Below are 14,376 nucleotides of genomic sequence, written 5' to 3'. Positions count from 1 at the left end.
TTTAATCAAGAGCAACAAGATGTAACAGAAACTGTAACATCCAACAGTACTACCAAACCAATTGCCTACTTAGACACCTGACCAATATCTTTGCTGAAACTCCTATAGTACCAAACACAGGAAGAAGCAAGCACTGCAATGTACAGGACATTTGAACATTTAATATGCAGTTCCAGCAGTCCTATGAGCAAGTTTAGGAGGAATGGAATAAATCATCTCACTGTGTGCTCAGTGAGATGAATTGAGAACTGGCCAACTGGCAGAGCTCAGAGAGTTGTGATCAGCAGTGGAGAGTTTGGTTGGAGGCTTGTAACTGGTATTCCCCAGGGTTTGGTACCGGATCCAGTCTTGTTCAACATCTTCAAAGACACAGATGAAGGAATAGAATACACATAATGACTTCTACAATTTAGGGTTATCTCAGTTAAGCAAGTTAATTTATTTTCAATACCAAGAAGCTAACAAACCATTGAAAATTGCATAATTGCAAGCCTTAAAAAATTTTATTTTTGCAAATCGATTTCTGGTAGTTAGATAAATAAGGAACTAAATGACAAATAAACATAGGTGAAGACAGACGAAACAGAATACTGAAATCTTTCCTCTTCCACCCAGAGCCTAAAACTGAGTAAAAGTAAGAAGACTGCTCCAAAAATAATGCCTCTTATAAGCCTATAATGCCTCAAATATGCCTTATGCCTCAAATAATGCCTACAATGTCAGAGGTTGATGTCTGTTCTATGACAGTAGAGGTTGTACCTTTTTGCCAGTATCACATTTCACTTTGTTTTCATGTGATAGATGACAGCAGAGGGACAGTCTGACACAGTGATATAGAAGTGCTTATGAAGCAAAGGTGTGTCATTGATCTCCTCCATGTGGAAAATTGCACCCACTGATGTTCACTGCCACTTGCTGAACATTTATGGAGACCAAAGAGTGGATGTGAGCACAGTGAGGTTGTGGGCAGTGCATCTCAGCAGTGGTGACAGTGATGGTGGGTCACTTCCACTGGTGCAGATTTATATATGTAGATATTTATACACACTGGTAAGATCCCCACTCGGTCTTCTTTTCTTTGGGTTGAACAGCCCCAGGCCCTCTCAGGCCTTTCCTCAAAAGGGGAGATGCTCTATCCCTTAATCGTCTTTGTGGCTCTGTGCTGGATTCTTTCTTGAAGTTCCCTGATTTTGTTGAGCTGGGGAGCCTAAGACACAGTACTTCACATGTGACCTCACCATGGCAGAGGAGAAGGGGAAAATCATCTCCCTCAAACTGCTGGCCCCACTCTTTTAAAGCACCCTAAGATAGAAGAGACCATCTTGGCCACAAGGACACTCTCTTGCTCATGGTCTGCCTATCCACCAGGAGACCCAGATAAGGATCTTCTTCACAAATTTCCTTTCCAGAAAGTCAACCCTTAACCTGTATGATTTGTGGGGTTATTCCTCCCCAGTTACAGAGCTCTACATTTATCCTTGTGGAATCCCATCAGATTGCTCTCTGCCCAACTCTCCAGTCTGTCTAGGCCTCGTTGAACAGCAACACAGCTTTCTGCTGTGTCAGCCACTCCTCACAGCTTTGTATCATTACAATTTTAGTTAAAAATCATTTACATTTACATTTTTATTTAAAGATCAAAGACCGAAGTAAGATTCCTATGAAAAAAAAATAATAATAAAACTTTACTAAATTCAAAATCTCTGTCTCTTGACACACAAATTTTGTACTGTGATGGATGACAACAATGAAATTATATTTAACACCATTGTCATGATTTTCCTTCCCCATCTTTTGGGGCATGGTCCCTCCACCCATTAGTCTCGAAATGAGCCAAGCCAACCCAAACCCATTGACGACCATGCAGGATGTATGTTTTCACAGCATTTTTCTGTTTAGGACATAAGTGGAACTCACCTAAAGTTATGTTAAAATTAGTGGAACTTCTGGTTCACCTGTCCTTCCGTACTGGGCTTATTGAGTGTAATGGAAGCAATTGTATGTGGATAACATTATGTTGGGTTCATGTGGTGGGATCCTAACAGTGGAGTGAGACAGAGGGCTGCAGGGGTGACCCCTGTAAGAAGAGACCAGGGTCTATCTCATGTTGGATGAAGATTGTTCTAGCCTGCTCCAAGAGGGACTTACCACTGGACAGAGTTGAGCCCATCAGAGACTCAAATGGCATTTCTGTGATGGCATATCTAAGAAAGGGTACAAAATGTTATGTGGCTACAGCTGAGAAAACTGTGAAAAAGAAGAGAGAAACAGCCCTGCAGACATGAAGGCCAGTGAAGAAGGAGGGGAGGACATGCTCTACACACTAGAGGAGAGAATCCTCTGCAGCCTGTGAAGGAGACCATAGTTTAACTCACTGTCCCCTTGCATTCCATGGAGCAGACCTCCACCCTCCACACTGAAGCCTGTGAAGAGTTCTATGCTGTATCAAGTGTAAATACTCCAAAGGAAGCTGCAGCCCACAGAGTGCCAATACAGAAACAGTTTCCTGGCCACCCCTCGGAAAAGACCAATGCTAGAGCAGCTCTTGAGCAATAGCAGCCTGCAGGAACTGCTCTAAATTTAACTGCTCGAGCAGTTCCTGAAGGACTGCATGCTATGAAAGGGACTTTACACTGGAGCAAGGAAGAGAATGAGGAGAAAGGAACAGCAGAGACAAAGTACTATAGGCTGACTGCTGACTGCAATTCCTATTCCTCTGTGTCTCTCAGGGAGAGGGAGTTAGAAAAGTTGAAGAAGAGTGAACTCGAGCCTTGGAACAAAATCAGGTTAGAAGGGATGGAGATTTAAATGTGTTTTTTAGTTTTTGCTTGTTTCTTTCTCACTCTCCTACTCTACCCCATTTATCACTGGTAATAAATCAAATATATCTTTCAAAAAACAAGTTTGTTTTGCCCATTACAGTAACTTGTGAGAGATCTCCATCTTTCCCATATCTCAATTTATGAGTTTATTTCATCACATTTTTTTACCTGTTCTGCTAAAGAGAAAGAGTGAAAGAGCAGTATGGTGTACCTAGTAGCAACCTAGAATAGCAAGCCTAGAATAACCCCCACCACATCCCTCTTCCCCTTAGGCAGACCTACTTGAGAAATTCTGTGACAAAAACAATCCGTTCTTTCTGAAATTAAAAATATAGGCAATAATATTCTGCAAAAATATTCTACAAGTAAAATAAGATTCACAGTAGTTTGCAGTCAGGGTTGGGAACACTAATCTGATCCCCTGTTTAACATCAACTTCCATGACTATTTTTTACATCAAATTTTTCAGTAAAATGTTAACCTGGACTTAAAGACAGATTGTAACAGAGAACTTATCACAGCCTTTTGTTAGTTCTCCCATCGTTACTCTTACTAAAAAAGGTCATTTGTCTCTAGCCTCAAACTGTGTGAATTCACATTTTAGCCTTCTGCTTTACAATAATTTGCTGCAATGAATTTTTTTCCTAGATCACGATTTTTCACTAGTAAACATTGCCAAAGAAATAGACTTGTCCACTATTCAGTTAAGCTTAAAGTGCATGTTTTCTATTAATTCTTTTGTTTTTCTTCAAAATGTTCTCCAGTTTATCTCTTTCCCCTTTGTTTTTGAACTCCAGAAGTGATACACACTCTTTCAAGTAAGATTAGCAGAAATGTTAGATAAGTACAATTTCTCTATTCTGGCATACTTTATGTATTCAACAATTCTGACAGTAGAATTTGCACTAGGAATAAATGTTCAGTTAATTATTTTTGAACCTCTATGTTTTTTGGAGTTTAAAAACTCATAACATACATCTTTCTTCTGTAAACACAGCTATGATTGTGTACATGCCTATAATTTTTCAGTAGGTCATATTATACAAAAAAAGAACTCTAGAAATAGAACTTCAAGCAATGCCAAATCAGACATCTTACAGAATTTTATTGCATTGGTATCAATACCTAATCAAGCAAATTTATAATTTCATTGAGAGAAAGATCTGTAAGTTAATTTCAGATAACTTGATTTCCATAAGCCAATTACTTTATCATATTTCAATTGCTTCTTATTAATCCTATTTCAGATCTCCCATTATTCTGTTTCAGATGATTGTCAAATTAATAGGCTTATAATTGCTTGAATCATTCCGATGACTTTTTGAAAAAAAAGTGATGAGATACTGACTTTTTGCGATTTTTTGAAACTTTTTCATTGTTCCAAGACTTTCTTAAAATCAGCATTAACACTTAGAGACCAACTCTGGAGGGTTTCCTTGTGGATAGTAATATGACTGCTGCAGTTTGTGGCTAGAATAAAAAACAAAGCTAGTACTTAAACATTCTTTTGTTTCAGAAGACCTAATTCTAAAAGTTTTAGAAGAGAACACTTCAAGACCAGTATTTTTTTAAATGGAAATCTTGGGAAGAATGCCTTTTGTTGCTCTGATTTTAAAATATGACTGACTTAAGTGGTAATCAACTGCACAAAATTGGACATAATTAATAATACAGTAAAAAATCAAGATGTAAATATAATTTCTCCTATTTGCATGTATAAAAGTTTAAGATGATTTAAATTCTCCCATTTGAGACTAAATTCTCAAAGTCCCAAGTTTTTTCAGATTAAAAAGTATAGTTTTATTAGACAAAAAATTATGTAGATGTAGATCCCTACAGTATATACACTTACAGTTATATATAAACTATTATATTATTAAATAGCAAGTAACATAACTTTTTATATCAGCAAACACATTCTTACACAGCTTAGAAACTTCCCATCAATGTCCACAAAATCCTGTATTTTGAAACTAGTAGTGGAATATCTTTATAATTAATTTTACAGATGGTACTTGTTCACACTGTTTAGTCCTTAAAATCTTATTACCTACAATGCTATATTATAAGACTGTTTTGCACAGAAGTTTCGGCCACATTGGTACTTGAATATGTGAACAGGGAAAAGTCTTGAAAAAGCAGCAGAATAGATCTACAGGATCTATGTGGAAAATAATGCAAATAAATATTGTTATATATGAATGTGTTTTAAATATTGCAAACAATTAAATGAGTAATTTGGTCTTAAGAGTACAACAGATCATATCCACTCCTATATTAATATTTCTCTTTTATGAAATCAGATTGTTTTCTACCATGATTTATGTTTCACTATTTCAACTACAACGTACAGCGTCTTTTTCCTGAGGGCAACTAAACTCACATACACTTTCATTAGGACAATTTAGGGCTTGTTATGGTGGACATAAAAATATATGTGTGCATTTAGAAGGGTGAAACAGCATCTTATGATGGCTCTTCCATTTTTTGCTTTATCCGTAGTTTCTAGGAGCAGTAGTGGCAAATAATAAAAAAAATCCATGATGGTTTTGAAGTGCTTCAGGCAGTCTAATTTTTCAGTTGGATAAAAATAGAATTATTGTAGTATCCCCTAGTGATTTAGAGATTATTGATCTTCAAAGCTGAAGACTGAATAATACTTTCGTAGTGTAGGAAGGAGCAGAATCTGTGGAAAGAAAAAAAAAATATTTCTCAAACTTTAGCTATATAATCAAGCATAAATAAATAGAGCCCTTAGCTAGGAACAGCTAAGTTTGGTTTCGTTTCAAAAATATTCTACAAATGACATTGAAGTTTTCATGTGAAGAAATTCACTTGATCTATATTATACAGCAGCAACTGTTTTCCCAGTATGCTTTTCACAAACTGGCATTGACATAATTTATATCAAAAGAGCTCAGAATCCATGTGTGAATCTCAAACTAAATAGCATCAGTAAAAAAGAATGGAGATAAGTTTAGTCTGGAAAGGCAGGAATATCTCCCTAAGCTGTTTTGGTCCAAAGACGTACAAAAGTCATCCATGCTGAAAAACGATTTCTTCAGACAAATCCCATTGCATTTCTTTACATTTATATTTTACCAAGTACCACTATATAGACCACTTAACCATTAAATCATAGAATCTTAGAATGGTTTAGGTTGCAAGAGACCTTTAAGATCACCTTGATTGCTATACCCAGGGACACCTCCCTCTAGAACAGGATGCTCAAAGCCCCATCCAGCCTGGTTTTCAATGCTTCAAAGGACGGGACATCTACAACATCACTCAACAACCTATTCCCAGGTAATCCCTTTTTGCTTCCACTCCCCATAGACTTTACTTTTGCGCTTAAGTAAGTGACAAAATGCAAAGAATGAGAAGATCTCATAGTATTCATTTCAAAAGTAATTGTTTCAGAAATAATTGTATACATACAATCTCAAAGAGGCTTGAACAGCCTCTATGTGTATTTTGGCTGACAGAAAATATTCCCTTTGTTTCTTAAAATACTTCGCTAAACAACACTCAAGAGACAGTTGACAGTTATTTCACAATAGCAAAATAAATTAGTAAGTAAACTCTCAGGAACTGTATAACATATATATATATATATATATGGGTTTATTACATTCGTGTAACACTGGTTAAGTTTTAATAATAATTTTATACAAATGCACAAAGAATGGTCTAAAAGAAAAGAACATTTATATATAGTTTATACATTTTACACTTTTTCCTCAGGAGAAGAAGCACTTTGCAGAAACTCAAAATCACTGATGCTAATTCCAAGACATGTAACTAAATCTGGAGAATAAGAAAAATCACTGCATATGTTAGCAGTGAAATAAGGCTAATATGAATGTACAAATCATTAGGTTTCATTAAGTTTCATTACACATCAGTACACATCATTAGGTTTCTACACATTTGTTCAATTCCAAGTGATCTGAATGTTTAAAAAAACTCTTTTGAAATTTTCACTTCTGGTCTTGTTTAATACGACAATTGACAGTTGCTGTCTAACAGTGTACTGCTTGTACTCTTAAAAAATAATGTTCTGAGTGTATGTTTGCATTTATATTCCAAGGCAGTTATCATAAGTTACCACTTACCTCTTTCCTTTAAGTCTTCAATATAGGCTTTCATAAACTCTTTCTCAAATTGCTCTCGTTCACGTTCACTTTCTATAATTTCTTCAGTGTCTTCACAGACAATAGTTTCAATTGGGCTGTCCTTGAGACTTATAAATCTAAAGAGAGAAATTAAAAAATATATGCACAAGTTTCTGAGCATCATAGGGTATTATGAATGTAATTTTAGAAGCTGTTACTAAAGCCAAAAGGGGAAATACGAGGAATATTACACAATTTATTTTTAAAAAGACAAAAAATACTTTCTAAAGATAAATTGTTCCAACTAATTATACTGCTTGTTAATATTTCATTAATTGCTCTGTCTCCATCTGAATGTCACCTGCAGAAATGCAGATTCACTGTAAATTCAGACAAAATGACCTTTAGTTTTATCTTGAATTTAGCAGCAAAATTCTGTTTCATACAAAAAAGTGCATAAACTAATACATTTACATGGCACTACTTACCCTTCTAACTTGCTGTATTTCATTTCCAAAAGCATGCTTCCTATTTCTCTTACTTTTACTTACTTTAAACCTGTGGTAGACTCACACACAGCTGTGGGTATCTCAACCAGATCATCACCACTGACGACTAGCAAACTGAGTTTTGACATGTTAACCAAAGCTCGTGGAAGATAAGTTAACTTGTTTTTCTGTAGGAGAAGTGTCTGCAGTTGATCTAATCTATAAAATTGTAAAGACAAAGATAACATTAAATATTTATTTCAGACATTTATTTAGATACAATCATTATCTAAAATGGTAGTACAAACTTAATCTTGTGTTGTAAAAAAAAAACAAACAACTATAACTCACATCATCTATGGCTTCTGAAAAATCACTTGTAACACTTTTCCCAAACATTGTCTCCAAATTTAGTGTAAATTTCCATCAAGGGTTCAACAGTATAGGTATCAATAGCATGTCTCTGATGAGTACTCAAAACAAATATTACAAAAATTACTGTACTTCCATACAGAAGGGTCAACAGAACGTGATATAAATTCTTACCTTGAATATCCAAGAACAAATGAAAAGTATGGGTCACTAGCTCACACTTTTGCCTATATGCTGGTTTCTATGAATTAGATATATCTGTGCTAGGCAATATATTCCCAACTACTGTTTTTCATTAGTAATTAGTACTATGGTGAGCAAAAGAAAGACCAGCTTCTAATCATATGGTTCTCACATGTTGCCCCACTGAAATCAGTGTTATGACAGTGTTTTGTGGAAAAATGTGTTAGAATTCTTTTGCTTTATTTGCTGCTGGGGAGCTTTTCCAAATGGAACAGTAATTTATAGCTCTGCACTTATTCCTCAGAGTAAATAGAAGACAAAAAGGACAGCAAATTGATGAAGTCAAGTCAACCAGAAGGGTTCATTCTCAAAATACTGTTTTAAGATGATGCTGATGAGGCTTGTGTGGTTTGTCTGAATTCAAGGAAGGTATTAAGTAAAAGTTCAGTATACTGCTAACTCATCTTTTTTAATCACAGATGACGTGGTAATTTTTGACAATCTTTGACAATACAGCATTGAAATCAAGACACTGAATGAGAATATATGTTTACACTAAAGGGGTAAATAATCCCCCTTCAGAACTTGTCTTGGTCGCCTGATCCTAAGAGCTCTAAAAATTCAGAAACCAAAATCAGATAATAAAAAACAGTTTTGTGATGTCTCGGTGCAATGCTTTACTATTGAGGTTTGCAAATCAATTCTAAATGGTAAAAGAAAACGGGGAAAAAAAAAAAAAAAAAAAAAAAAGACCTTATCTGCCTAGCAATTCCCATTTAAGGGATCAGAATTACATTTTTTACATTTTTAAAAAACTATTTTGGAATACTGTTGACAGTTCCCTGTGGTAAGTCCCATTTGCTGGAACTGCAACACACACATGGACCCATGAACTTCCCAAACAAAGTTGTGTAAATATGATCATAAATTATCATAACTGTGGCAGAGAATGCAATTTGTTAACTGAAGAGTAGAGGAACTGACTGTGCAATTTAATATCAGTGAGCTAGGAATATGTTTATGTTCTCTGACCCAGTCCACAAATAAAAATAGCAAAGCAAAAGTGTAAAACTGTCTAATGCAATGTGAACTTTTTTATGTGATTTGTATTAATGGTGTCCTCTGGCAGTTTGTTAGTTTCAAGATTTTCTTTATAGTTCACAAGCCTATCCATGAATTAAAACATAAACTACCTGTCTATGTCTTCTGGGAGATCCCTCAGGTTGTTGCTGCTAATGTCCAACCACTGCAAATTAGACATCCGGAGTACACAAACTGGAATAGAATGGAACTTGTTCGCTGACACATCCACAACTGTGACTTGCTTCAGGTTACTTAGCTAGAAAGAAGTTTTGCTTTATTTTAGTTACATTTTGCAAATACATGAAAACATTCCAATCTTCAAACACCCTTTGTTTTCTCAATGCATTTAGAAAAAAAAATTCACTTAACCTTTTAACAGTCTCTCATTTTAGTCATCAGTACATTAAAAAAAACTATTTCAGGAATATCTACCTCAAAATCTGTTCATCCAATTTTTAACAACATCATTTTATTGAATGAAATTTCCATTTTCATTTCCTTTTCCTTTTCATTTCCATTTCTTTTTGCAGAAGTACAGCAGAGTGACTCAGATATTACCAATAAGAAAATAGAGGAAACAATTGACAATTTTTACATGGCATTTACTTTGTGATTTCAAATAATTTTCACAAGTCACAAATCTAAAGCAAATATTTCAAATTTTTCTGCACTCAGAACAAATCGTTCCTCAACAAGAAAAGTCAATCTCTAACCACCAAGACTATTGTAAAATATACCAACATCACAGTTCTTCCACATTTCAAATCACTTTGCTGCTATATGTAGTCACTCATCATGTTGAAACATCTCTGTAATATTAATCATATGTGGTAAGATGGTATTTCTTCAACAGCAGGAACTGGTTTTGTATACTTTCCTAGAAGTATACAATTGTGTTAAATATTAAAAGCATCTATACAGCAGAGTTATTATTTTTTATGATTATTTCTGCCATTTTTCACACAGTATTGAAAAGAGATTAATACCTTATTAGATCAAATCTTGCATTATTCAGGATCTTGTGCTCCCAAAAAATATACCAGCAAAACATAAGACTGTCTTTTTATGAAGTTTGGTATAGCGTTCCACAGAATATATGAAGCAATGAGTTTACTATGTATCTGCAAGCCACCAGTATTTGCTCTTCTAGGGTAATACTAAACAAAATCTGTCCATTTTCCATGGTATGTTGAAACTTAATAGAGCTTTTATTATGCTCTGAAATGTTCCCAAAAACCACCTATGATATATGAAGCACTGAAAATTATGGCATCTATATATTACATTTTCTAAATGAAAAACACTGTGCATTTTGATTTTGAGAACTGATGGATTTTTGTACTTCTTATAACATTTCATTCTCAAACAAGCATGGCACCCTTATCATTTTTATGTTTGCATTATATTTGATGTTGGCATTTGTTATTTTCCTCTATTATCTCATTTTGAATCAATTAGTATATAAGCTTTATGGAATTTCAATTTTAAAACATAGCTGTATTTCATAGTCTAACTAACTAGACATACTTACTCCTTATATTTAATCGCTGTTGTCATCTTTATCTGACAAACTGCCTCATTTTGTTCATCTTAATAAATTGGTTCATAGAAATGATTTAGATAACACTGTAGAACTCCACTGCTTTTCTTTCTCTATGACAGTTAAACCTTTAGTAGAAATAAAAGGATACCATATCCCAGGATGAAGAAGTTATGTGATTAATTTTTGTGTTTCTGTTTGTGTCTGTTTTTTGTTTTTTGTTTTGTGTGTGTGTGTGTTTGTTCTGCTTTTTCTATGAAAGGAATTTACTGATAAGGTACAAATTTATCATGAGTTGCCTACTGCTTAACATCAACAAATAAAAAAGTATACACTCATGGCAAGTCTCACCTCAAAAATATTGTTAATTTCAATTACACATATATGCTCTGTGACATAAAGAATATCCAAGCAAAGTCAATATATGACAAGACATAAGGATTAATCAACAAATTTCAATCAATTCACTATTCTGCTTTTGCTCACACTTTTCAGATACAGTGAAGTCAAAGGACATTTGAATAATTTCAGTAGGACCAGATTATCATGTATGACAGCTCCCAAAAAGCATAGACTAGCACTCAGTATCTTCGTAGTGTGATAAAAGCACTGTAGGATATGTAATCCTAGGTGTGAATGGTACATTTACCCAATTTGTTCTCATGCATCCCCAGATTTCTTTCACGAGGAAGTAGATGTAACCTCATCCATAATTTCATTGACATTCCTGAAGAAAAGCATTGAGTAAGAAACTCTGTACAAGACTATATTTAGAGACAGAAAATACCTTTCACAAAGATAGGCTGTATATTTATAGTATATTCTAATACAAAGTTTCCAAACCAGACTCTTAAATTAGAGGAGTCAAAAGTATTTAACTAGTCACACTTCACTATCAGGGTTTCCATTTGCATATTTTTGACTGAACTTTTTGAAGCATAGAAATAAAAGACTCCAAATAGCATTTCATTTTATGGTAACTTGATAAGCTAAGTCAAAAATACGTATGTGGAAGCAAGTCTTCACCTACGTGTTATCATTCTGATCTTGCAAAGCAAAAATCCTAAATATTTTGCAGAATTAATTCACAAAAAGATGCTGTTATTCTGATAACAAACTGTTTACTTGGAAGTTTAACATTATCTTTGCATTATTACTGTCATTAGAAAAGCTAATGTTTAAATTCTAATAGAGTAGTTATAATTAGTGATGATAAATATAGTAGTTATAGAGATGATCTAAGCATAAATAGTTCATAGAAAGGGACTTTTTATTTAACTACAGACATTTTTAGACTATAAACAACAAGGAACCTGCCTGAATAAGCAATATTCACAACAATATTAGGTATCAATATTTCACAGATAACTGTGGCATGGGATAAAGCCCTGGAGGGAAAAAGGAGCCCAAGAATGCCAGTCATTATTGAAAGACAACCTACTCCAAGCCCAAAAGCAGTGCATCTCAAGAAAAAGGAAGCTAGGCAAGAATGCTAGGAGGCCCCCATGGAACAACAAGGAGCTCCTGGACTTAATTAAGCACAAAAAGAAAGTTTATGGCGAGTGGAAGCAAGAATGGATTACCTGGGAGGACTACAAAGAAGTTGTCTGAGGGATCAGATTAGAAAAACTAAAACACAGATGTAATTAGACTTAGCCAAGGAGGTAAAGGGGAACAAGAGGAAATTCTGCAGTTATATCAGTGATAAAAGGAAGGCCAGGAAAAATGTAGGCACCCTCCAGAAGGAAACTGGAGACCTAGTCCTGAGGGATACGGGGAAAGCTGAGGTGTTCAATGACTTCTTTGCCTCAGTCTTCACCAGCAAGGGCTCTAGACACACTGCCCAAGATGCAGAAAGCAAAGGTATGAACTTGGAAAAGGAAGATCTGCCTGCCATAAGTGAAGATCAGGTTCTAGGTCATCTGAAGATCCTTAAGGTGCACAAGTCTATCAGACCTGATGACACTCATCCATAGGTTCAGAGGGATTTGACGGATGAATTTGCCAAGCTCCTGTCCATCATATTTGAAAGGTCTAGACAGTTTGGTGAAGTTCCCAGTGACTGGAAGAGGGGAAACATAACCTCAGTTTTCAAGAAGGGAACAAAAGAAGATCCAGGAAACTACAGGCCAGTCAGCCTTACCTTTGTGCATGCCAAGACCATGGAGCAGATCCTCCTGAAAGCCCTACTAAGGCACATGGAAAATAAAGATGAGGTGATTGATGGCAACCACCTGGCTTCACCAGGCACAAGTAATGCCTGACAAGCTTGGTGTTCTTTTATGATGGAGTTACGACGTCAGTGGATAGAGGAAAAGCAACTGACATCCTCTACCTGCACTTGTGCAAAGCGTTTGATACTCTCCTGCATGACATCCCAGTTGCCAAATTGGAAAAAGACGGATTTGGTGGATGAACCACTCACTGGACAAGGAATTGGCTGAATGGTTGCACTCAGAGAGTTGTGGCCAATGGCTCAACGTCCAAGTGGAAACAAATGATGAGTGGTGTTCCTCAAGGATCAATAGCGGAACCAATGTTATTTAGTATCTTCGTTGGTGACAAGGACAGTGGGATCAAGTGCACCCTTAGCAAGTTTGTAGATGACACCAAGCTGAGTGATGCAGTGGACACACAGTCAGAGGGATTTGGACATGCTTGAGAAGTGGGCTCATGTCAACATTGCACAATACATAATACTTGAAGGAACAGTATTCAAATGATGACGTGCCAATTATGACTCAAACACGCAAAAAGATTATTTTGCCATGACAACAAACTGTAGCTTGATGATATTCTTATGATTTTAAGCATGTTATTCTGAGATTACTCTAGAATCACTGCTTCCGTAGGGTGCAAAGGAAAAAATCCCAAAAGAGAAGGAAATTTTGGTTTATGGAAAATGAAAAAAAGATATTATAAACAAACATGGCAAAAATATTGATTGCTCTCTTTATATTACATTGATAAAATAGGAAAAGTTCATCTGAAGTGAAATAAATATTAGTGAATTTGAATAATTCACTATAATAGTAGAAAAGAACCAAATAAATACACAATATTTACAGATGCAAAATAAATAACAAAGAAAAATAATGGGAAAAAAAAAACATTCAAATGAAACTTTGATGTTATGCTTCTAATCTATTACACTAGCAACATTTTGACAATTGCTATTGGTGAAATTTTTTCACCTTCTGTATATTGGTGCTAAGCAATAACAATAGTTCAGAGATGCAGCCTGATAAACTTGACAGAATTTCAGCTGAAAATCAGTTTGTCCACTAATGTAATCAGGAAATTGAATATTAAGGAAAAAAACATTCTGTCCAGTGATAGCAGGAATTAATCTCTTTTTTTCTTTTTCTTTCTTTTTAATTCTTGGAATCTTTTTTCCACACTAGTTGGCTACCAAGTAGGAGAACTCTGGGACTTTGAACTGGATTTACCTGTTCTTCAGGCAGGAGTTCCATAATGAAAATCCCCATATTCAGTAAAGTCACAATAGAAACAAGTCTTTTTTGCACTCTTGCATATCTGGTCTGGAATTAGAACTCATCTTCTTGAGCAAACTATTGCAAAGTGTCTGTCATCAAAATTACCTTTCTTTTAATGCTACGGATTGTACATATGCATGACCCACAACTGCAAACATTGTCAACAACTGGACATGGCAATTCAGAGCTTTGTGATATGCCAAGATCATAGAAAATTTTCTCTCCCTTCTCTTTTTTCCTTTCACACAGTATTTTTAGATACATGCTCATGGTTTG

General features: G+C 35.1%; 1 protein-coding gene across 1 annotated transcript in view; it reads right to left on the bottom strand.

Moving 5' to 3' along the window:
* Positions 1–951: 951 nt before the first annotated feature.
* LRRC2 (leucine rich repeat containing 2) overlaps positions 952–14,376 on the bottom strand; it is a 210,553-nt gene continuing 197,128 nt past the window's right edge. The window contains 4 exon segments of the mRNA XM_010725844.2: positions 952–5,508; positions 6,938–7,074; positions 7,489–7,644; positions 9,174–9,319. Of these exon segments, the coding sequence (XP_010724146.2) occupies positions 5,459–5,508; positions 6,938–7,074; positions 7,489–7,644; positions 9,174–9,319 (489 nt within the window). The 3' untranslated portion in view covers positions 952–5,458.

Source organism: Meleagris gallopavo, chromosome Z, assembly GCF_000146605.3.
Source record: "Meleagris gallopavo isolate NT-WF06-2002-E0010 breed Aviagen turkey brand Nicholas breeding stock chromosome Z, Turkey_5.1, whole genome shotgun sequence".
In the NCBI taxonomy this organism is placed as follows: domain Eukaryota; kingdom Metazoa; phylum Chordata; class Aves; order Galliformes; family Phasianidae; genus Meleagris; species Meleagris gallopavo.
Note: the sequence above shows the minus strand (reverse complement) of the source record. Positions and strands in the feature narration are given on the sequence as shown.